Source organism: Bidens hawaiensis, unplaced genomic scaffold (assembly GCF_021521415.1).
Source record: "Bidens hawaiensis isolate Kalapana, Puna unplaced genomic scaffold, B.hawaiensis_p1.1 tig00036796_1, whole genome shotgun sequence".
NCBI classification, from domain to species: domain Eukaryota; kingdom Viridiplantae; phylum Streptophyta; class Magnoliopsida; order Asterales; family Asteraceae; genus Bidens; species Bidens hawaiensis.
Window position 1 is genome coordinate 154,813 of NW_027496424.1, and position 23,732 is coordinate 178,544.

General features: G+C 33.5%; 1 protein-coding gene across 1 annotated transcript; it reads right to left on the reverse strand.

The window, feature by feature from the left end:
* Nucleotides 1-18,141: 18,141 nt before the first annotated feature.
* Nucleotides 18,142-21,848, reverse strand: LOC143588819 (peptidyl-prolyl cis-trans isomerase CYP21-1-like). Its single transcript, XM_077069731.1, has 7 exons — nucleotides 21,723-21,848; nucleotides 20,878-20,956; nucleotides 20,707-20,754; nucleotides 20,565-20,588; nucleotides 19,869-20,051; nucleotides 19,695-19,770; nucleotides 18,142-18,367 (listed from the first exon to the last, which is right to left on the reverse strand). The coding sequence occupies exons 1-7, from the start codon at nucleotides 21,846-21,848 to the stop codon at nucleotides 18,184-18,186; spliced, it is 720 nt and encodes a 239-aa protein (XP_076925846.1). The 3' UTR covers nucleotides 18,142-18,183.
* Nucleotides 21,849-23,732: the final 1,884 nt, after the last annotated feature.

Here is a 23,732-nt window from a genome sequence, read left to right on the forward strand (position 1 = left end):
ACCATATACTAGCAAGCCTATATAAAATAGTTTAAATGTTTCATCAAGTAAAATCACTTAGGTGTGCATGCTAGCCCAAAACTTAAAAAGAGTTAAGAAGGGCATTATGAACTCACCTGAAATCAACCAAACATCAGCAACGAGCTAGGAAATCTCTAAGTGCACACTCACAAGTAAGAGCCTGTAAATTGTACACAACGCGTTACTAAACTAGACCGTAATAACACACTCGCCTAATGGACAGTCCAAACTCAATAGTTTTGACCCGAGGCCTAGCTCATACTCATTTACTTTACCTCAGCCCCTAACACCTTTCATTAACCAAACCCACCCTATGATCATGGTCGGGGCTAACCATGATGCACAAATCACTGGTTGGTACTCAAATCGAGTCGAATACGTGCGTAATAAATCCTTAAACCAATTTCCAAGAAAATCAGCCCCAAATGGACCAAATTCCCATCTTAACCTTTTCATGCATCATAATTATGTCACCCGAGTTGATATGGTTGGCGGTTCCTTTTCACAACACTCAAATTAACGTTTAAACAACAATTCGCGCACAACCGACTCGATTGTCTAATCACCAACCAAATCAGCCCCGAGTACTAAAAAATAATTTTCCCACGGCCCTTAAATCCCTCTAGGGCTATGAAAACTGATTCAGTTGGTAATTCAATCGATTAACGCATCAAACTCAAAAATTGACGATTCTACACCCGATAAACCCTAGTTTTCGAACTCAAATCAATTGACCGACCTAAACACCTTCAATGACCCCGAAATTTTAATATGATGTAAATGTCATACCTGGGAGTCGTTCTACACCAGACGCCCCAATTTTTATCCATGGGAAGCGGGTCAAATGAACCCTAGTCGAAAACTGTCATACGAAACGAATAGGCAAAAAGGATTGGACAAAGGGAGTGTTGGGGATTGTAGTACATACCTTGAACCACTCCTAGTTGCCTTGGAATCGATCAGAAGTCTACGAACAAAGGGGAGGGGGGCTGCCTTGGTGCGCCGATAGGACAAGAGGTTTAGGGTTAGGGTTTTTTTTTATTGTTGTTATAATATAAAAATGTTTCATCAGCCCCTCAAATTTGTAAGATTTGGCAACTTGTAAGGAAAGTTAAGTGTTTTAACGTACCGGGATGTCGAAAAGGTTTCCGGAAAATGTCGGTTAAGTCCCGAGAATTATACATGTTTTACAAGCTTTGAATCCTTGAACCGAAAATTAACGGGCGTTACAAATTTAGAGATCACGTAATCTCATATAAACATTTGACTGACTTGTAAAGACAAACAACCCGTTTATCTTAATGACTGACTGTAAAAGGTTTAACATATTCACCTGCGATTGTCTTTTCTTAATGATATGGTGATCTCGTTTGAAAACCTTTGTGAATGATGATTGACCTATAATAAAATAGGTTTATATAAATACTCGGATCATCTCTTGATCCAGCTACAGACCTTTAGTCTGGTTTTAATAGGTTTAAACCTTGATTGATCATTTTTTTGAATAAAATATTTAGACCCGTAGTCTTTTCATGTATTTACAAATCATGCGTTGGGTTTCTTCCTTATGAAAAAACATCGATTCATAGGTTTCTTCTTCAAGAAGAAAAGTCAATTACTCGCTAGGACTAGGGAGAGTGGTTAGCCACATAAGAAAATTACTATGAAAACTCTCTTCCTTATAAAGAGCTTCCATTTCTTTTCTTCTTTCCATGTGGGATGAAAGTTCCCTTTCTTATTTTTACCCAAGTGGAATGCTACCATTTTCTTCCATTTTTCAATGTGGGATGGAATTTTTTTCTCATTTCCTTAACATGAGATGCTTTGTTTTTCTTATCTCTTTTCTTTCTCTTTACTTGTTGTAAGAAAATTTTTAATTCTTCAATTTTCAAAGTTGACATTTTTAGTCCAAAATAAATATGGGATTTTTCTAGGATGTTACATAAGAGTACATAATCCCATTTTGACTACATACAATTCCCTCTGAACTTCAGAATATTGTAACATCTCGGATTATTCAAACTTGTATTCTTTTACATATAACCCGATCTGCGAACATTATTCGGATCTTTATCTATAACAATATCGAGCATTTATGAGTATTCAATAGTTATATTTTACATTTTATACCCCTTATACTTTTCCTATTGTTCATTTCTTGTTTTAAGCATAAAAGGTTCAATATTTAGCCTAATTTCAAACTACAAGGACCAAACTTGATAAAAATCAAAATCCTAACCCCTAAGGGCTAGAGCGCTGCACAGTGGCACCACCATGGGGTGGCCGCACGACGCTATGAGCCACCTAATCAGATCATATGCTTGATATTCTTTCCTAGTTCATTTTTAGCATGTAAATCGCTTATTTTTGGACTAAATCAAATGTTTTAAGCCCTAAGAAAACTAATATAGCCTAAGTACATGTCCATGTTCATTACCCCTTGCCCAAGAATGAACTTTACTGCTTGTAATGTTGATTTGATAATTAAAACTTGATTCGGTTTCTTAAACGAGTAAATTAACTAAATATAGTTTGTTTTAGTGTTCTCTATATGAACAACTCATTATAACCTGCCACAAACTTAATGTAAACCCTAAGAGAGCATCCTCAACCGTCACCCCTTCTGTTCCTCATAAAATCCTCCGGTTTTTGTATTATTGTATGAAGATTCAAGCTAAAACGATTGACTTTGCTTATACATCGACCTTTGACTCTTCTTTTTGGTTGATTCTTCCACTATTCGGGTAAATTGTAAACTGTAAAATCGTTTATACATATTTCCTAGTCAATAATATTCAATCAATTTCCATGGTTGAAGGGTGTTGACTGGTCACTTTGTTTAAAACCCGTTAAAGGGCAAAACAGTCAACAAGTGTGACAATTCGTTTTCTCATAGTTCTGGTCAAAACCAGTGTTTGGTCAAGAAGAATTTTATTCTCGTAAATAAATTTATGGATACTAACCAAAACTCGACTTTCAACTCGCTGTTTGAATTCTGGTCCTCGTTAAAATCTTAAATTTAACGTAACCGGAGTTCTAAACATCTGTTTGGAATGATTATAGTGGAAACGAGTTTGTTTTTACTCATATTTTCTTATCTCAAAGTTTATGTTTAGTTAGTTTGTTTCATTCGACGCGTTAGTGGATGACTCGCTTAATTATTAACTCTTTTATCATTATATTTGTTCACTTGCCTTTGATTTAAGGTGAGTTTTATCATTCCCCTATTTTACTGAATTTTCACAATTTTTGGGGACATATGCGTATTATCCGTATTTCGTATTATCTATATATCTCAAAATAGCAAACGTGTAACTGTGTGTGATTTGATCAAATATACGTGTTACATGCTTGCTTATGTGCTAATATTCATTCATTCGTATTTTGGAGGAGTCCAACATATTCTCATTTGTAGTATGATCATACTATTGACCAACACCCAATCCGCTCGGCAACGATCTAACTACTTGCTTATGGTTTGATTTATTTATCGCAATTTACTACATTTTGCTTATTTATCATATTCTATTATATCATTCCAAAACTAGTTATAATCTAACTCAACTTTATGTTGACAAACTCTATTGTATTTTCTATGCATATGCAGGTTATCGTGTGAATTGAAGATTGAAGTTTGGACACCTAGACAAGACCTTGGGGTTTAATGAAGAAAATCATTATTTAAATTTATGTTTGGATCATATTTACTTAATTGGATTATTTTGTCATATTTGGATATTGTGTGCACTTTTGGAATAAATTAATTAACTTAAATAGATATTTTCATTTATTTTATTATTGCACCTTTGAGCTGTGAACAATCGGCTCACGCCCCGGCATTTCCGCCTTAGGGTGGGGTGTGAAAAATATTCCCAACCAATGTCTTTATGGCAGACAGTTACGCGACAGCGGTTGAAACTGATCAAAGAATACTCTTCGGTAAACGAAAGTTCTAGTATGCATATCTGGTCAGAGGATACTAAATGAGTATACCAAAATAAAAAACATCTTATGACTAAGATCTATGAAGATGATTTGATGCGAGTTACATTAAACGTCATTCATAATGAGGTCTGTGAGTTTGGAAATCAACTCCTTGAGTCTAAAGTCAGAATAGTCTAAGTTTAGAGTCATTCTCATGAGTTTGACTGACTACGGATAATTTAGAATACAATTTTCATGGATTAAACATATTAAAATCGAACACAGTTATAATATTCAATGTTTGCATTTAACCATTAAATCAAAAGTGAACTGAAGAGTATAACTGCTTAAATGTTCATACATCCAAATACTAAGCGTCTGTTTGTTTTTGAAGAAAAAAACTGGTTGCAATGTGATTTCATATCTGCAACTGAAGATGTGGTTTAAAGGTCTGCAATCTGGAAATATAATATTGTTTGTTTTATAAACTGGATATCGTCTGCATAAGCTGAAAATTAGTTACCTATCATACATATCACGGTAGATAGAAGTCATCTAACGTCTGCAAACTGCTAAAATAATTGGTGCTGGTGTACAAACTGTGGAAGTGGGTGGTGGTGGACCATTGATGGTAGACGATTGTGGTAGGAAGTGAATGGTGGTGGTGGTGGTGGATGGTACGTGGTGGTGATGGATGGTTGTGGTGGGTGGTGGACGGTGGTGGTGGTAGAGAGCGATGGGTGGTGGTGGTGGCAGACAGTGAGTGGTGGGTGATAGTAGTGGATGATGGTTGTGGCCGACGGTGGGCGGTGGTGGTGATTGACGGTGGTGGTGGTGGTGGTGGCAGACGGTTGGTGGTGAGGGTGGACGGTAATGGTGGTGGTGGCAAACGGTCGGTGATGGGCGGTGGTAATGGACGATGGTTATGGCTGACGATGGGTGGGTGGTAATGAAGGACGGTGGTGGCGGCGAACGATGGGTGGTGGTGGTGCACGGTTGGTGGTGGTGGTGTTGGAATTGGGTGTTGGTAGGATGTTAAGAAGTGTGAATAAGTTAAACAATAGCTTATTTTTTAAGACCATAAAAGCATTTTTCAGACCTTTTTTTTTAATAAAACAAACAGTCTTCAGAAGCTTATATCTGCGCGCCCGCAGACATAAGCCCCTTGTAGACTTTTTAAGCAAAAACAAACAACACCTAAATAAAAACAAACGGCTTGCTAATCTAAGACAGATAGCATCCCTGTGTTGGTCATGCTTGTCCTGAGTCAATGGCTTAGTGAACGGGTCTGCTAGGTTTTGATCTGTGTCTACTTTACTTATAATGATGCCTTATCATTCTAGTATTGTCACACCCAACCTAAGGCGTAAATGCCGGGGCATGAGCCGATTGTTCATAGCTCGAAGATACTATCATAAATAAAATGTGACAATATCTATTAAGTTAATTATTTCCAGATACAGTACACAAATATTCAAAACACAAATAAATAGTTTAAAACAACTAATCCAAATAAAATAAATATAATATTCGTCAAATTCCCTATGGCCTTTTCTAGATGTCCTTTTCACGTCAAACTTCAATTCAAAGGCAACCTACATATGCGTAGAAAATAGAGTTTGTCAGCGACACATGTTGAGTGAGATTATCACCAGTTTTTGCAATGATATAATATTAATATAACAAATAAAATAAATAAGCAAAACGTAATAAATTGCGTAATGAAATCAAACCATGAGCAAATAAGGTGTCAATTTACCATTGCCAAGCGAATCGGGCGTTGGTAAGTCAACCATGAGCAAATAATAATAAGACTGTTGCCAAGTGAATCGGGCACGGGTTAATAGTAATGGCCATACTATAAATGATAATATGTTGGACCTCTCCGAATGCGATAAAGTAAACAAATAAGCAAGTAACAAATATATTTGATCAATCACACACAATTATACGTTTGCTATTTCGTGATATATAGATAATACGAAATACGAATAAGTACGCATATGTCCCCAAAACTTGTGAAAACTTAGTAAAATAGGGGAATGATAAAACTCACCTTAAATCGAAGGCAAGTGAATAGTAATAATGATAAACGAGTCAAGTATTAATTAGATCGTCTTTTAATGCGTCAAATGAAATAAACCAAATGAACCTGAAACTTTGAGGTAAGAAAATATGAGTAAAAATGAACTCGTTTCTGCTGGAATGGTTCCAAACGGATGTCTAGAACTCCGGTTATGTTAAATTAAACGTTTAAGCGAGCTGGTACTGACCAGAATTCGAACAACGAGTCAGAAGTCGGGTTTTAGTCAGTAATCTTAAAATCTCTTTACGAAAATAAAAGTCTTCTGGACCGAAAGTCGGTTCCGACCAAAAGCATGAGAAATTAACTAGTCAAAGATGTTGACTATTATGCCCTTAAATGGATTTGAGTCCAATTGACCACCGAGACTCCCTTGGTTGGAAAAATTGATTGAGGTCTTTTGTTCTAAAGATAAAAATCTACAATATTGAAGAAGACAACTTACCCCGGAGATGAATAGAAGGATGAGAAAACCATGGTCAAAGAGTTCTTGAACTTGAAAGTCAGCGTAGCAACACGAACTTGATAAATTCTTGAAGAAGATGATAAAAGATGAGAGGGATTTAGTGGGTTTTGAGAGGGTGGCTGGAAACCAGTAGTTTTTAGGGTTTAGAGATATGTTTGGATTAAGTATTATGAGTTATAACTTCTTTATGAAGTAATTCACCCGATTAGAAAACGAAATAAGCTATTTAATGAGAATATCTAGTACAATAACTAACAAATTTTTGCTTGGACACCAAGAAAACGAAATTTCACCAGCTATAACATTTATTGGAGTTTAAGTTTCGTTAATTTAATCTAAAATAGGAAAGAATTGGCAAAATTAGTCCATGCAGTTCCCGAAAATGCGATTTTTAGCCATTTTAAGCGATTTTAAAGGCTGTTAAGGGTTATTTAGCATAAATTAAAGTTATAAAATTATAAAATAAGTTAAACCAAGTTTAATATCAATAAATACAAGTTTTAAATAGTTCGAAAGATCCGAATTACATTCTCGAATCGGTTTAAACAAATACGAAAAATCCGATATGTTACAAGTATTTCCCGTATAAGGTGGAACTTCCTCAGAATGTGCTTGGCTCTGTGATGAGATCTAGGCTCTTTGGCTTGAGCAATGGTACCTATGCTATCACAGAACACCTCAATTGGTTTATGAATACTTGGAACCACATTGAAGTCAATGATTAATTTCTTCATCTAAGCAGCCTCCTTAGCAGCATCTGATGCAGCAATGTATTCAGATTCGGTGGTAGAGTCCGCCACCACACTCTACTTGGAGCTTTTCCAGTAAATAGCTCCTCCATTAAGAGTGAATACGAATGATTGTGAGCAAGAATCATCTTGGTCAGTTTGTAAGCTAGCGTTAGTGTAACACTTTACATTGAGCTCTTCTTCCACTCCTCCAAACACTAAGAACATATCCTTGGTCCTTTTCAGGTACCTTAGAATGTTCTTAACTGCAATCCAATGGCAATGCCAAAACTTTGCTGAAAACGACTAGTCATGCTTAAAGCATACGAGACATCAGGTCTAGTGCATAACATAGCATACATGATAGAACCAATCACTTAAGCATATGGAATTGCTTGTATATGCTAAGTTTCAATGTCCATTGATGGAGATTTTGATTTGTTCAACACGGTTCCTTTAGCAATGGGAACACCTCTTTTCTTGGAGTTATCCATCGAGAAGTGTGCCATTAATTTGTCTATTTATGTACTTTGACTTAGCCCTAGAAGCCGCTTAGATCTATCTCAGTAAATCTTGATTCCTAGAATATAAGCAGCTTCACCAAGATCTTTCATTGCGAAACAAGATCCCAACCAGTGGTTGACTTCTTTAAGCATAGGAACGTTGTTTCCAATGACTAGTATATTATCCACATACAAGATGAGGAATGATATAGTGCTCCCACTAGCCTTTATGTAAACACAAGGCTCATCTTCATTTTTGATAAAACCAAACTCTTTGATTTTCTTGTCAAAATGAAGATTCTAGCTGCAAGATGCTTGTTTGAGTCCATAAATGGACTTATTTAGCTTGCACGCCCTATTAGGATATTTTGGATCAACAAAAACTTTAGGCTGAACCATATAGATATCTTCAAAAAGGTGTCCATTAAGAAAAGCGGTTTTGACATCCATTTGCCTTATCTTGTAGTCATAGTATGCGGCTATGGCAAGCAATATCCTGATCGATTTAGTCATAGAAACGGGCGAGAAAGTATGATAATAGTCAATACCCTGAGTTTAAGTAAAACCTTTCATGACTAGCCGTGTTTTATAGGTCTCTACATTGCATATCGCCTTTTCTTTTGAAAATCCACTTCCTCCGTACTGCCCGACCTTTGGGGGGTAGCTCAACCAAGTTCCAGACTTGATTGTCATGCGTAGATTGTATCTCGGCGTTCATGGCCTGTTGCCATTTCTCATATTCCAGATTTAAGACCACAGATTTGTAGTTAGCAAGTTCAACACTAGATTTAGCTACTAGGACTTCGGGACCATCTAGATGCCCTAGGTGACTATTTAGTTCTTTCTGATTCCTACTACTTCTGCGAACGCTCGTGATAATGTATGATGTATCTGCAACAACATATTTTTGATCAGGCGTTTCTACTTCCTCAACGATTGTTTGTGGTTCTCGAATTTCTTCAAGATCGACAATATTATTTCAAGTTCCTCGATCAAGAATTTCCTTCTCGAGGAAGTGACCGTTCCTTTTGATAGAAATCAAATTTGTATCATGATTGAAAAAATAATATCCGCCTTGGTTATAGTATTTGACGAAACAACTTTTACGCCACGAGGATCAAGCTTGTTATCAGAATCACTGGTGACATACGCATCACATCCCCATACTCTAAGGTAAGACAAATTGGGTTTACACCCATGCCATATCTCATATAGGGTTTTGTTTACCTTTTTAGTCGGAGCCAGATTGATAATGCGGGCGGTGGTTATAAAGGCTAAGCTCCAAAAGGAATGAGGCAAGTTAGTTCTACACATCATCGATTGGACCATGTTTAGAAAGGTTCGATTTCTCCTCTCGCTCACGCCATTATGCTGGGGTGTGCCGGGTGGAGTTAGCTGTGAAACAATTCCATGCTCTTTTGATGATTGATTAACTCCGAGCATAGATATTCTCCACCTCGATCTGATAGAAGTATTTTAATCGTTTTACCGAGTTGTTTTCCACTTCGTTTTGAAACTCTTTGAACCTTTCAAAAGCTTTATGCTTGTGTTTCATAAGATAGACATAAGCATACCGACTGTAATCGTCAATAAAAGAAACGAAGTATCTTTCATGATTTCTAGGCATGGTTATAAAAGGGCCACAACATCAGTGTGTATGATTCATGATTTCTAGGAAACGGTCATAAATTAATGTCTAGCTGAAGACTTGGGCCAACATTGAAGATTATGAACGTTTGAGGGAGTTACAACCCGTTTATGATACAGATATGCAAACTGTGACCGCTTCAAGATCCTCGTCGGGGCAATTAATGCTCATTATTGCCTGCTATTGTTATATTATCCTTCTTGTAACTATAAATAGAGGTTGTTTAGACCGCATAAGACACATGCATACACCCGTATACACTCTTTTGTATTCATAGCAGCGATCAAGTACTTCCAACACTTGTATTCACCAATTTTTACTTAATATAATTGAGGTCATAGTTTTCCCCTCCCGAGGGTTTTTGTTGGAGTTCCTCTAAGGATCACTGGTTTTTTCCTCGCTAAATCCTTGTGTCAATTGCAACATTTATTCATTATTACGTTTACCTCGTCAAGCATCATACGTCACATACAAAGTTTGGTTATTTGATTATCCTTGTGTAATTTTTAACCAAAACAGTAAGGCAGACTAAAATTTATGATCATTAAATTAACATTAATGTAAGGATTGTTATATTTTATTGAGATGGGATATGTCTATTATTAACATCAAATTAATAGACTGTATTAAAGTTATACTTAAATAAAAAATAAATCATCTTTGGACATAATTAAAATTTATTTAAGTGTATATGCAAAATAATTGTAACATTTAGGCAAAGTGAGAGAATAATTTTTTAATTATTCACGGGTTAGTTCCGCTTGATATAAATGTAACACATCACCTTTGGACAGAAGTGATACATTTGTATCCTGTTAGGCAAAACTAACAAAAGTTATAGTTAGATTTGCATGATAGGATAGATGTAACACATCACCTTCGGACATAAGTGATACATCAAAAGTCATTCAAGTTATGCTTTTTATGTTTTGTAAAAATTTATAATATTTAAGTATTTACAAAACATTTTTTTATTGGTTAATAGCAAAATATTTTTCTGGATTTCTTTAGCCTACAGGATTGAAATCCGGAAAAGAAGTTAGTTTCCGGTACATTAGGTGTTTCCGGGAAATCTTGCATTTTCAGGAAAGTTCAGTTTACGGGAATGTTTAAGTTTCCAGGTTTGTGAGTTTTCGGCAATTTAGAGTTTCCAAAAAAACTTGAGTTTTAGGAAATTTTATGAGTTTTCGGGTTTATGGAGTTTCCGGTAATTTAGTTTCCGAAAATTTTAGCTCACACAACTATTTTAGAAAAACCCGAAATCTATTTTAACATTCACAATCCGCTGTTATAATAACTCGATGAGATTTGATTCAAAATTATAAAAGATATTATTAGATTTGATTTCAAAATTTAAGGTGTAAACATATCTTCCAATTATGTTTAATAATAGATAAAACAATTAATTTATTCAAACTTGAAGATAAAGTTACATAATTTTAGGAAACAAAATTATCTAATCTTTTCACTAAAATTCATAATTTTCATAAAAAATTAGTATGATTCTCAAGAACAGTTTCAAGAACCTTAATGAACCGTTCATGATTAAGTTATTAGATTTTTCTTGAATCGAAACATTGAACATGATATTTAACAGATTTTGAAATTAGGATTTATTAAAATTGAACTTTAGCATGTATAAACAACTTTATTACTTACTTTTTTAATTAAAACCAGTTAGGCATCAACGAAAACAAAAACACAAAAATTAGGTTTAATATAAACCATGTATTCCGGTTTGGATTCTAGATTCTGGGAAAACATTAAGAACTGATTAATCAACATCGCTCTGATACGACATGTTAATCAGTTCTTCATGTAAGTAATAGAAAACATGAATAATAATAAACCTATGAACCTGTTACAACAGGGAGAGTAGTAATCGTAGCAGAGTACGATGTAGTCGACATGTTTGTCATTGACCGAGTTCCCATTTAAGATGTATATTTAAGCATGGGGTTAGGGTTATTGAGAGGAACCCACTTTGGGAGATATGGCATACGAAATTGTATGTGTGTTTTATTAGGTTATGATATTTTTTTTATCCCTCTTTATATACACCTAAGGAAAAACTCTTTATTAGTTAATTTAAGGATAATATGACTCATCTAACAAGGTATAATTAATATTTTGATATAATATTATATAAATGATTATAATGACCAAATATAAAATAAGTATATATTAATATTCATTTTTACATTTCATTTTTATAATTCCTTGAAATGAGATGTTCATTAGGGTTGCAAGCTTTTCGTTCATTAACCTTGAGAGTTGATTATCAGCTAATTCAAATTTGTAATTGTGAATTAAGCCATATCAAATTGCATTACTAAGGACTTTACCTTTCCAGTAAAGCTATTGAGATATCCAAATGTTTGGATATTAATTTGATTTTTCTTACGTCAATAGTAGCAAAAATATTACTATAAATATAAATGATGACCTCAAGTTGCAACCCTTAAATCCGTGCACTTCAACTGTGACAAAGTTTAAATATGATATTAGTTATATCATGATGGTGCATTGGTGTGCTTCAAAAGATTAGCCTTCCTCTTTAATTTTTGTGCTATAATGAAATGAGATGTTAGGTCTGATTTTGATCCTTCATTTTTTTACTATATGTTAATACTGAGTTAATTTTAATCGCTTTATAACTTTTGAAATGTGAAGGGAATGATATTAAAATTCATCATCCATCACTAATGAGTAATGACCTTTACCTATTCAGTTAATCCAATTTGATTTTGTTTATCTTAATCGTTGCAAACATATATGACATAAAGCGAGACCATCAAGTTGCAACTCGTACATGCTCCTTCAATTGGCTATGAGAAACCTTAAATTTGATATTTGTTTAGACTTTAGAGTACCTAACCTAAGTATGTGCTTCAAAGGATCAGCCTACGTCTTCCATTTTATATATCATTGAAATGGGATGTTTTACCAGATTTTAAGCTTTCCTTTCTTTAATATATGTTAACATTGAGAGTTGAATTTTAACCGGTTTAAATTTTAAAATGTGAGCAGAATCATAACAAATTGTCTCATTTTTATTGATGACTTTACCTTTTCGATAAAGACACTAATATATCCAAATATCTAGAGAAAATTTCATGAAATATATATGATCGCTATAAAATAGATAACAAACATGCTATGTTTTGTATTTCCAAAGATACTTTCTGACTATTTATGAAATAAAATGGATCCATAAATTGTTTTGCATTTTTTATATTTAATGTAGAGGTAAAATTTTATCAGAGATGAACTCTTAAACATATAAGAATAGTTAATATAGATTTAACTTGTTCGTGAGTTAAATGACCTATAAAAGAGACGAGACATCTACTTCGAATTAGAAAAGTTGGCGTATGTTAGGTTCTTGTTTTGATTTTAATATATTCAGCCTTTAAAAAAATTAAGAAATAAAGCCTTAGAGCATTCTCATTCAACCCTCTATATTATGTGAGAGATGTTTTTATAATTTAGAGAGTGATTCAGGGTGTTGTGAGTGAAGAGTTTTTATATTTTAGAAAAAGTAGTGATTTTTCTGTATATTTGAAAAGTTACTGTTCATCCCTTATAATTTTTTAATATATTTTGAAAGTTGTTATAAGTGAAGGAAAGAGAAAAGGTAATAATAAAAGGTATAAAAAGTATTATTTAATCGAAATAGAGAGAGAAAATAAAATAAGTTTTAATATAATTTTTTGTTTGGAGATAGAAGATGGAATGAGAATGCTCTTAGCCACTAATTTATTCATATATATCATTCTTCGTTCTTTATTTTGTGTCTTAGCGAGCGTCATCTCAACTTATATTATGCATATCATTCTTTATTCAATTTTTTTTTAATTTATTGTAAATAATAAAAATAAAAAGTAAACCAATAAAAATCTATCATCTTAGCTAATGGAGTAGAATAGTTTGCCCGAACCATTCTCACCACGTAAAGTTGAGGGAAATAGTGAATACCGCTCACCATTCTTTGCCACATCACCTCCTGCTGGCTTCCACGCGAGTGTACCGCATGATCTTAGGGGTTGCATTATTGTGTGACAAGAATCCAACATTAGACAAGTTTTGGTACAGAAAATCTATGATAAATTGATAATCTTAGCCAAATTCATAAATGACGAAACTACCCTTTGATAGATCCTAGAAATCCACGTATGCGTGGAACTGTGAAGCGATCCACTGATACAAAGATGTCGGCGCCTATACAGTGTCCCTGTTCTATCACTTTAATTACCAACTATAATATGTATAAACGAAAACCCTAAAAACCTACGTGTCGCGATGTGGTCGCTCCTCTTTTTTATGAAAGCCACCAGATTGCTTGATTTTTAAATGGAGGTCTCTCATTGATTTAACCCAAATTCATGGGTATTGGTCTTACCTAAACCAGATAGCTCTTAAATGGGTTATAACATCTCATTAAATTAAAAATTAATCTTACCAATTGTTTGATATGAAAATTCTATAAAATAGGGATATACTAAAATTTAATATCCAATTTAAAAAAAAAGATATTATTTATAATTAATAAACAATTTTATAGTAAAAAACATAAGCGGGTCATGGGTCACCAAATCCAGATAGTTTTCAAACGGGTTATAACATATCATTTATTTATGAAACCCTTTTATCATCAAACCCTAAGTATATTATTAACTTTCTTACAATAAAGAAAATTAAAATCCAACATATAAATATTAAAAAACGAAAAATGTAAAACAACAATTCTCTAAAGCCATCAGATTGCTTTATTTGTAAATGAAGGTTTCCCACGCATTTGACCTGAATTAAGAGGTAAAGGTCTCAATAAACCCAGATAGCTCTTAAACGGTTTATAACATCTCATTGTATTAAAAATTAATCTCATAAAATATTTGATATGAAAATCTTATAAAATAGGGATATACTAAAAATTATATCCTATTTTATTTGAAAAAAAAGATATTATTTATAATTAATAAACAATTTTATAATAAAGAAAATAAATGGGTAATGGGCATCACCAAACCTAGATAGCTTTTAAACCGGATTATAACATATCATTTATTTGTGAAACCATTTTATCATCAAACCTCAAATATATGAATTATTAACTTTCTTACAATAAATAAAATTAAAATCCAAATATACATAGATAAATATTAAAAACAAATAATGTAAAACAAACCCCGTAATACGGGGGATAAAATCTAGTGTATCATATATTAAGATTTTTGGAAATTTCCCATTATCTTAATAAAAATAATGCATTATTTTAATTTATCGTAAGTAGTTAATTTTCATGAAAAGTTTATTACCAAAAGGTACACTAATATATAATGTATTATCAGTTAAGACCCTATTAAGTTTATTATTATTCGTGATTGTAACATGGTTTTATATTAAACTATTTTACAAGTTTTCATGATTTTGTTAAGTTAAAAGTTACTAGGTACTTGAATATACAAGTCAAGCACTCATTTAGTCAAATACTCTTTAAACAACATGCTACTGATGTATTCTGTTCCCTTTGGGAACATGTCTAGACTTAGGGTTAGGGTCAGACGCATCTAGGGATGAGCTTCGGATGCCGATCCAAAAAATTTGAAATATTTGGTACGGTATCCACTAGATACCGGTATTTCATGTAAAATTCGGAAATACCAGTATCGTACCGAACCGTACCAGTACCGTACCGATACCGAAAACTAAAAACTTGGTATCGATTTGATACCGACGGTACCGAATCGGTACCATCAGCACCGGGTACCGAAAAACTCATCCCTAGACACATCTGTACGTGTTGTAAAAATCAGTCTAGACGGCCGAGTACTCGACGAATAAACCCCGTCTAGGCCAAGTACTTGGCAAGTATTTCCCAAGTACTTCCCGACTATGCCGAGTACTCGTAATTTCTCCGTCGACCTACCTGGTAGCGCCTATCAATTTCTGCAACCATGATTGTAACAGAAGTTTATATGTTTGAGTTAGTCGGTGGCGGCCCAACAAATTTGGTGGCCTAAAACAAAAAAAAATTTAAGGCCCTTACCAAGAGTTAAAAAAATTAAATTGTAGAATTTATAATTTTTATTTTAAAATTTACCGAGGGGTTATCATGTTTTATAAATGAAACTATAATACTTTGGATTTTCAATTAGAAAACAACGTGATGCGGTGATGCATATAATATAGATTCAAGGTAGATAGCTAAGGAAAAATGAAAACAAAATAAATAAGAAATAATATGGATAATCAACAAAAATAAATATACAACTTAAGTGAGTGGGAGTTGGAAAAGCTCTAACTTTAGAAGTTAAGAAATATGCAGGAAACCACTAGGCTAGCATGTAATACTTGTCTCTTTTATCAATTACACATTATTAGTAGACATTCTATATATAAAAATAGTTAATTTTAAATGGGGGCCTTATTTTTTCAGGGGCCTCAAGCCCTATCTTAACCCAACACTTCTGTTGAGCCAGCACTGGAGTTAGTTTACAAAATTTTATGTGGAATCAACAAAGACAATTACCTAAATGGATCATGTCTATTATATTTGGGAGTTCACATACGGACCTGTTGAACCGTTTAGTTTTTACATTTATTTTTTAGGTGTCACTATTATATTTCAAAATTAAAAATTAAAAGAGAAATAAGAATCAAATTGTATAAGTTAAAGGTAACTACTATATATACATTTGTATGTTTTGTTATAAGTTCATATAGGTTATATGGATCGTCATTTTGTCATTGGAAAATCATATCATGTCATCTCACGAAAACTTGTGTCTGACATGATTTTTGGATTTATCTGTTAATCCGAGAACACTGCACCTTTAACACTCGATCTAGAAAAGGCTCTCTATCAAGTTTGGTTCGGAAATAAAAAAGAAAATTAATTTAATAAGTAGTATGCAATCAATTTGTTTAATTTTGTTAGCTAGTTTTAGAAAAATTAATTTACTATTATATATTGTAATTGTTTTCTTTAACCTAATTTGCTTAATGATCAAGTCATCTATTTGTTAGAACATTTGTTAATTTTTTAATCATATTAACATGAATCCCCAAAAACATTTGTTACAATCTCAAAAGTTACCAAAAGGTTCCCGATGGAAATGTCTAGGAATTTATATAGTTGAGCAATATTCTAATCGTTGGTCTCCTGAATCATGTATATTACATAAGCTCTTACATCCATGTGACGTATTATTAACTTGCTATATCTATGTTAAAATATGAATTTTAATTTTAATTACCAGTTTTAAGTAATGAAAAGAATTCAAGAAAATTATCGTTAAGAAATGACTTTCTAAAAGTTGTTTCACTTGACTGAATAACTTAGATTATAAAAATGTTTCAATAAACTCTTTAAACTAAGTTGATGGATGCAATGATGTAAAAACTAAATGCACAGTTTCCTTAATTTTTATCAAGTTAAATGTTTTATCATGTGAAAAACAACCTGACTAAATGGATAAAATCACAAAAGAAAATAAAAAGAGCCATGTTTTTTTAAACAGTTTTCTGATATTAAGCATGAGCATTGTACACCAAACACACTCTCCATATAGTTTACAAACATTAAAATCCAAGTCACAAAGAGACATTTAACAAATGAAAGAAGAGGTAAAAGAGACATCCCTCATGGAGATGAACCAACACCACCAAATCAACACCGATGCCATGCCTGTTACATGTGCGTTTGACATCTTTCTAATGGAACCTACTTAAAACTCATCATGTTGACTCCTAGTGTTTGGAATTAAGGATATATCTGAAGTCAGTTTACATGACCACGCCACGATTATCTTCTCAGGCTCATCTTTTAGATAACCCAAGGTAAGGGCAACCTTGAAGGTTGGACAAAAAGGCCCTTGCTTTATAGCTCTTAAACACGTCATATTTTATATTACCTAGTGTAGAGGTATGACCCGAACTCAACCCACAGACCCCAAGTACCCGACCTAATCCACAAATTCCGTTACACCTACATAGCAAGGAAGATCCACATGGCAAAAGGAATGCTCAAGTTAGCCGATAGAAGTCAACATGTCACCATCATAAACGGAAGTTAGCCAATAGAATTCAACATGTCACTATCAGAAATGGTTACACTGTTTACACAGGCACACTGCCATGTGATAATGACATCAACCCTAATTCATCCACCATAAATACTCCACGACAAAGTAAAATAAGGCATTCAATAACTAACACCTGGGTACTTTACCTTCATTTTACCTAGACGAAGGAACACCAATTCTTACGCCAGATGACGGTCACAGAAAGAACCCATTTCTAGTGTGGTCAACAGCGTTTGTCTTGTAGACTGGCGACCATGATCCAATTGCAATTAGTTAGGAATTTGTTTGGTTAATAATATGTTTTCTGGTAACTCCTTTTTAACCTAGGTTTATGTTTGAAGTCGATTTCAATAATCAAATGCAGACTGTTCTGTACTCAGGCTGAATCTTAAAATGGCCCGCAAATAATATTTACAATTTTGATAGTAAAGTTTATGTGTGCCATAGTCTATGATCGGGCCGCTCAGTTACCTGTTTTTTTTATTTATTATACATATAAAAACAATACTTATAACCCTCAATTTACTACAAAATAAACATGTATGAGTAATAATAAAGTGCAAAGATGAATGATGCACTTGTCTAAAGGTTCTAATGACTGTACTATAAGACATCATCATCAAGAAAAAATGTAGATAGAGATTATATAAAAACATGAAAGCTATCCATAAAGTAAAGCCCCAAGAAACACAATTATAATGGGAAAAATGTGTCATGTAACTGTCACGATTCACTTGTCGTGCTTCGTGTTTCAACATTCCATTCGCTTTTTGGGATTTCACCGGAATTAGCGATGACTACTTTTTTGCGAGGTTTGCCACTATAAGTGCCTGCACTTCCTTCTATGGTATACACATTATCCATCCCTTCTATCACTTTGCCAAACACAACATGTTCTCCATCCAACCTGGAGAAAGAAATCAATGTCATATTGGAAATGTAGATATTAACTGTTCTTGAAGGCTGATTTTCCTGAAAAGATATACATTACACTAGGGGTGTAAATGAGCCGAGCCAAGCCACTCGTAAGCTACTCAAGACAAGACCGTCTCGCTAGAAGCTTGAATCGAGCCAAGCTTAAATGAGCTCAAGCTCAAGCTCAAGCCTAATAATAAAGCTTGTTTAAAAACGAGCCCGAGCCCGAGTTTCACTTATCAAGCTAGATTAGGATCGCAAACATAAACGTTCCTATTATTATATAACAGTTATTTAATATATTTAATATATATTTGCATAATAATAATTAATATATGATAAATTTATGATAGTAATGTAATAATATATATTATCTTTAAATATAAAATAACAACTATAAACACGCATAAAAATAATTATAAATGTATATAAACAAATTAAAAATAATAAACGAGCTGAGCTCGACTTTTGGAAGTTACATATCAGCTCATTTACACCCTTGATTAGAGTAAGGCCTTGTCAAAATTATAACAATCTGCTTTTTGAATGGGAAAAGGAAAAACTGAACCCAACCCGAAATCCACATTTGGGACGAATGCGTACGAGATTAGTCTATAAAAATATCCGCGGGTTTGAAACAGGTATGGTATTGTAGATGATACCTGCCTGATAAACCGGACCCATTTACCCGCAACGTAACCGAACATATTATTATATTATATAATTTTAAAAAATATAATAAATAGTGTTGAAATTTGTTGAAATCATTTATAGAACTGTCAGAAGTGTGGTTGAGTGTTTAATATTTCAAGCCAGTTTTTAAGGTGAGTTTAAAACTGGTTTTCGGGTATGGGCATTGCAACAGGTAAATTTTTAACCAAATAAGACCAGAAATGAGTATATTAGACAAGTATGAGACCATGCATGGGACTGGAATAACCAAAACCCGTTCCGTACATGGCTCATTGCCAATTTACTTATTGGTATTAATTTGGCCACAAACTCTTACTTTTTAGGCATTAAAATTATATAGAAGCTCTTTTTTAAAGAATGTGTCAGCACATAGCATAAATAAATTTTGACTAATACTAATACCTTTCATGGTTTACAATTTTAATGGGATGGATGAATTATATGTTAAGAATCTACATAGTTGGCCACTTGGCCTGGGACTTCTAACGCATGAAGTTTCAACAACCAGATTAATTCACTTGCACCACATGACTTTTAACAAATTGCTAAAAGCAGAAAATAGAAATGGCGATGTCAAACCATTTATGTGAAAAATGTAAACTCGGGTACAAGCTCAAAAAACTTACCAGTAGGCCTTAACTGTGGTGATAAAGAATTGTGAGCCATTGGAATCTGGTCCTGAATTTACCATAGCCACCATACCTGCAAAAAAGCATAGCTTCAGAATAATCTAACATATATCATTCAAAAGTTTAAAAATGTAGAGAACAGTAAAAAAAAAATAATAATAAATCAAAAACCTGGATGTGACTGCTTAATTTTGAAATTTTCATCACGAAATGGTCCACCATATATGGATACATTCCCACGCCCATCATGACAGACAATATCTCCACCTTGAATCATAAACCCCGGTATTATACGATGGAATGGTGTCCCTTTATAATGTAGCAGTTTACCACTTGCACTTTTTCCCAATTCGCCTGGTAAAAACAAAAAGTTAGAAAATGTAAATACAAAAAATAACTTTCTATATATAGGGTGTTTGGACGTGGATTTAACTTTGTTATTGGAACTTGAAGTCACAATGTTTTCAGTATTTTGTGAAAATGTTTACAATTAAAAAGCAAAATGTGGCAATATCAAAATCAATTTTCAAGATAAAGGGCCATACGCATAAAGGAGTTGCGAACTTTGGTCGTTATGTTTTGGGTAACAGACTTATGTTTGGCCTGAAACAACCATCAAAGTTTAAACATTTGACTTAAGGTAATCACTAAGATAAACCAGTTTGGTTTTCAAGCATCACATAAAAAACATTAACAGTCACACATTAAAATTGGCCGGCTGTGGTGTTACTGCGTTAGATACTTAGATTTACCTCAAATCAATCTTTTAAGAAGTTGGTTACTTTAAATCAAACTAATAGCAACTTTGATGGTTTTTTCTCATAAATAAAATCTTATAAATCTAACAGAAGTTGGAACCATAGTTACCTGTGCAGAGGGCACGGAAATTTTCTGCAAAGATGAAAACAATGAAGAATAAGTTAAAATGAATAATATTTTGGGGTCAAGAAGAAGAAGCAAAATGCACCATTAACATTACAAAAAAGAAAAGAAAAGGTTAAAAGCTTACCAACAGTTTTTGGCACAACATCACCATACAACCCGATAACAATTCTTCCTACAGTATAAGTATATAAGGTTAGAACATAACATACACGAATATAATATAATGAAAAATGTATACGATGGGTACATTAGTCAAAATACAACATCAACTGTATATAGACACAAAGAACAATACCTAAACGTTGCTTATCAACATCCACATCCAAGAATACTCTGTGTGTAATTTTATGCACCTCCTCCACTGTATCTTCCTCCTATATAATTATAAGTCACACGTAAAAGAAAGTTAACAAATATTATGTTCTATGCAGTTAAAGCGGTCCAAAATCAAATAGCGATCAAGGGACGCTATTTGAGCTACAGGTTATCACGGTGGGATAGTGGTAATATTAATATCGTGCAAAATTTATATAATCCCATACTAATAGTAATATCAAAGTGAAAACACAAAATTGTCAAAAGAAACAGTCAAAAGTTTTGTGAGTGTTAAAACTATGAAGCTAAAGGAGAAAGCTAGAAATTGACAATAATCCTGAAAGCAGTCATAATAATTTATATATCAGAAACAGACAGTCTTCTAAATCTAGAAAGGGTACAAATACACAATGGATTGCAAATTATAACACAATGTTGGTTAGTATAACACAATGGTGAGGGAAACAGACACAATGACGAAAATAAACAAAAAACCCAATGACGCATCAAAGGACACATGATCTGAACATAAATTCTAAATCTACAAGCTAGGAATCGAAAAGCAAAAACCTAAAATCTAGTATTGTAGAGTTTGACGAGGCAGCTCCAATGCCGCTAGTTTGAGTTCAATCGGAGTCCGTTTGACACCCTTCCAAAGACTATGTATATTAACCCAACCCTTCAGAAACAATCCTAACTGTAAACCCTAATGTTGTATCATTATCCTAATTGAGATCAAAAAACTGAATCTAAAGACAACTTGTGCCCTAAATAGCTCGAAAAATAATCAATATAATCCAAACCTAACTCAGTTCAAGCAATTACCTGTTGAGAGAACGGTGAGAAGGTAAGAAACACAATAACCAAACCGATCAAAAACACAATAACAAATCGCAGATTCCACAACTCTCGAGCCATTTCCGGTTTTGAATCTTCGTGTTTCTCATGCATTCACCCAGTATTCAAATCCTCAATAATGAACGAAAGAAGAAGCTTCTTGTTGGAGTGGATTACAGCGTAGCGTATCCGAGTCAGTGAATTAATAAATAATAAATTAATCCTCCGGTATTGGTGCTGAACTAACTGGCCAGAACATGGAGAACTGATGATCGATTTGTTTGTCGTTTCGTTTCGTTTGGTGTATTTCAATTAAGTTATTGAATCTGGATCGTGTCCACCAACCAGAGATGGATAGATATGTTTGTTTACAGTTTACACACCCACAACGTGTTTGACAAAATGTCTCACTGAGACGAATACGGATACCCAATACAACTTGTTTCCGAATTGAATTTTATAGCCCATTTAGTGTCATAGCATCGGCCCATTAACATTCTACAACTGTTTTGGGCCCACCTTGCTTACTTGAGAATCCATGATTTTATTCGATGGCGAAAACGGCCCGAGCCCGTTAAATGAAAGGACGGAATTCGGTTGAAGGAACAGGGTTGAACCGGCTATCTGGTTTCTCCAAATGTGAAAGCGTTGGTTACTTTGTATTCGGTTTTTGCTTCACTTTTGCTATTCTCTTTTAGAATTAATAAATTCTTCTTTTCATTGATGGTATGAAGTGATGATGTTATTAGAAAAATAAAAAACTTTATGTAATGGTAAAAAAACTTTCGATATTGTATTAATTAGGTTTCTCTAAATTTTTTTTTTGTCTTAATTAGGTTACTCATACACTTTATGCGTCTCGATTAAATCACCCAACTTTCACCTTATGTACTAATCATATGCTTATTTACCAAAATAACATAAAGTTTAGTAGCTATAACCGATCATCACTAGGGTTAGAACATAAAATTTAGTTAATTGATGTTTGAGTACTTTAATATATTTTTTAGAATTTTAGCTTACATTTAACTTATATGATAAAAAGTTAATTATTGAATGAAATTTGAAAACCAAACCAAAAATAGAAAGTTTTTTTAATAAAAGTTTTGAAATATAGTGTTTTTCAAGAAAACAAACAAATGCGATTTTTTTAAATTTTAATAATTTAAAAGAAAGAGAAAAAAGAACATGTTAGTTTGAAATTTTCAATTTTTCTAATTAGAATTTTTTTAATAAAAATTTGAAATCTAGTGCTTTTTGAGAAAAATCACAAATGCAATTTTTCTAAGTCAGAATTACATAAATTGTCCTTTATCTTTTACCCAAATTTTATTCGTGGTCTCTCATCTTCAAAATTGATTTTATTTGTCCTTTACGTTTCAAAATACAACATCGTTTGTCCTTTTCACCAAACATAGTTAGATTTTATCGTTAAGTCAGGTCATGTGCCTTGCACATGAGGGCAAATCGATAATTTTACTTTTCTAATTAAAAAAAGCATTTTGATATTAAAAAAGAAAACTAAATAACTAAAATTAAACACACACTCTGTCTCTCTTTATCTCATTCTTGTTCTCTAGCTAACCACCACAACACAACACAACACCCTCACGTGAAACCTTTATCCGGACCGTAGCACTTCACCTGATGTCCCCGATCCAATCCATCGTTTGTTACACTACCAAAACATCCAACCCATCGGAATTACGAGCTTAGGTGGAAAAAATCAAGATGACTAAAATGGTTCTGATTGCTTCTTGTTTGGCCGGAAACCTGCAACTCAAAGACTACTAAAGCATCAAACCCATCATAGACTACCAAAACATTTAACCCATCAAAATGAGCATTTATTAAAATAGATCTATGGTTTCGATTGCTTCTTGTTTGGCGGGAAACCTGCAACTCGTTGGTGCTACAGGTGGGGGTTTAGACGGTGAAATCGTTGCCAGTTTTGGCTATTCCGGCGAATAAGACTTGCGTCAGGAGTGTAATCCGGTA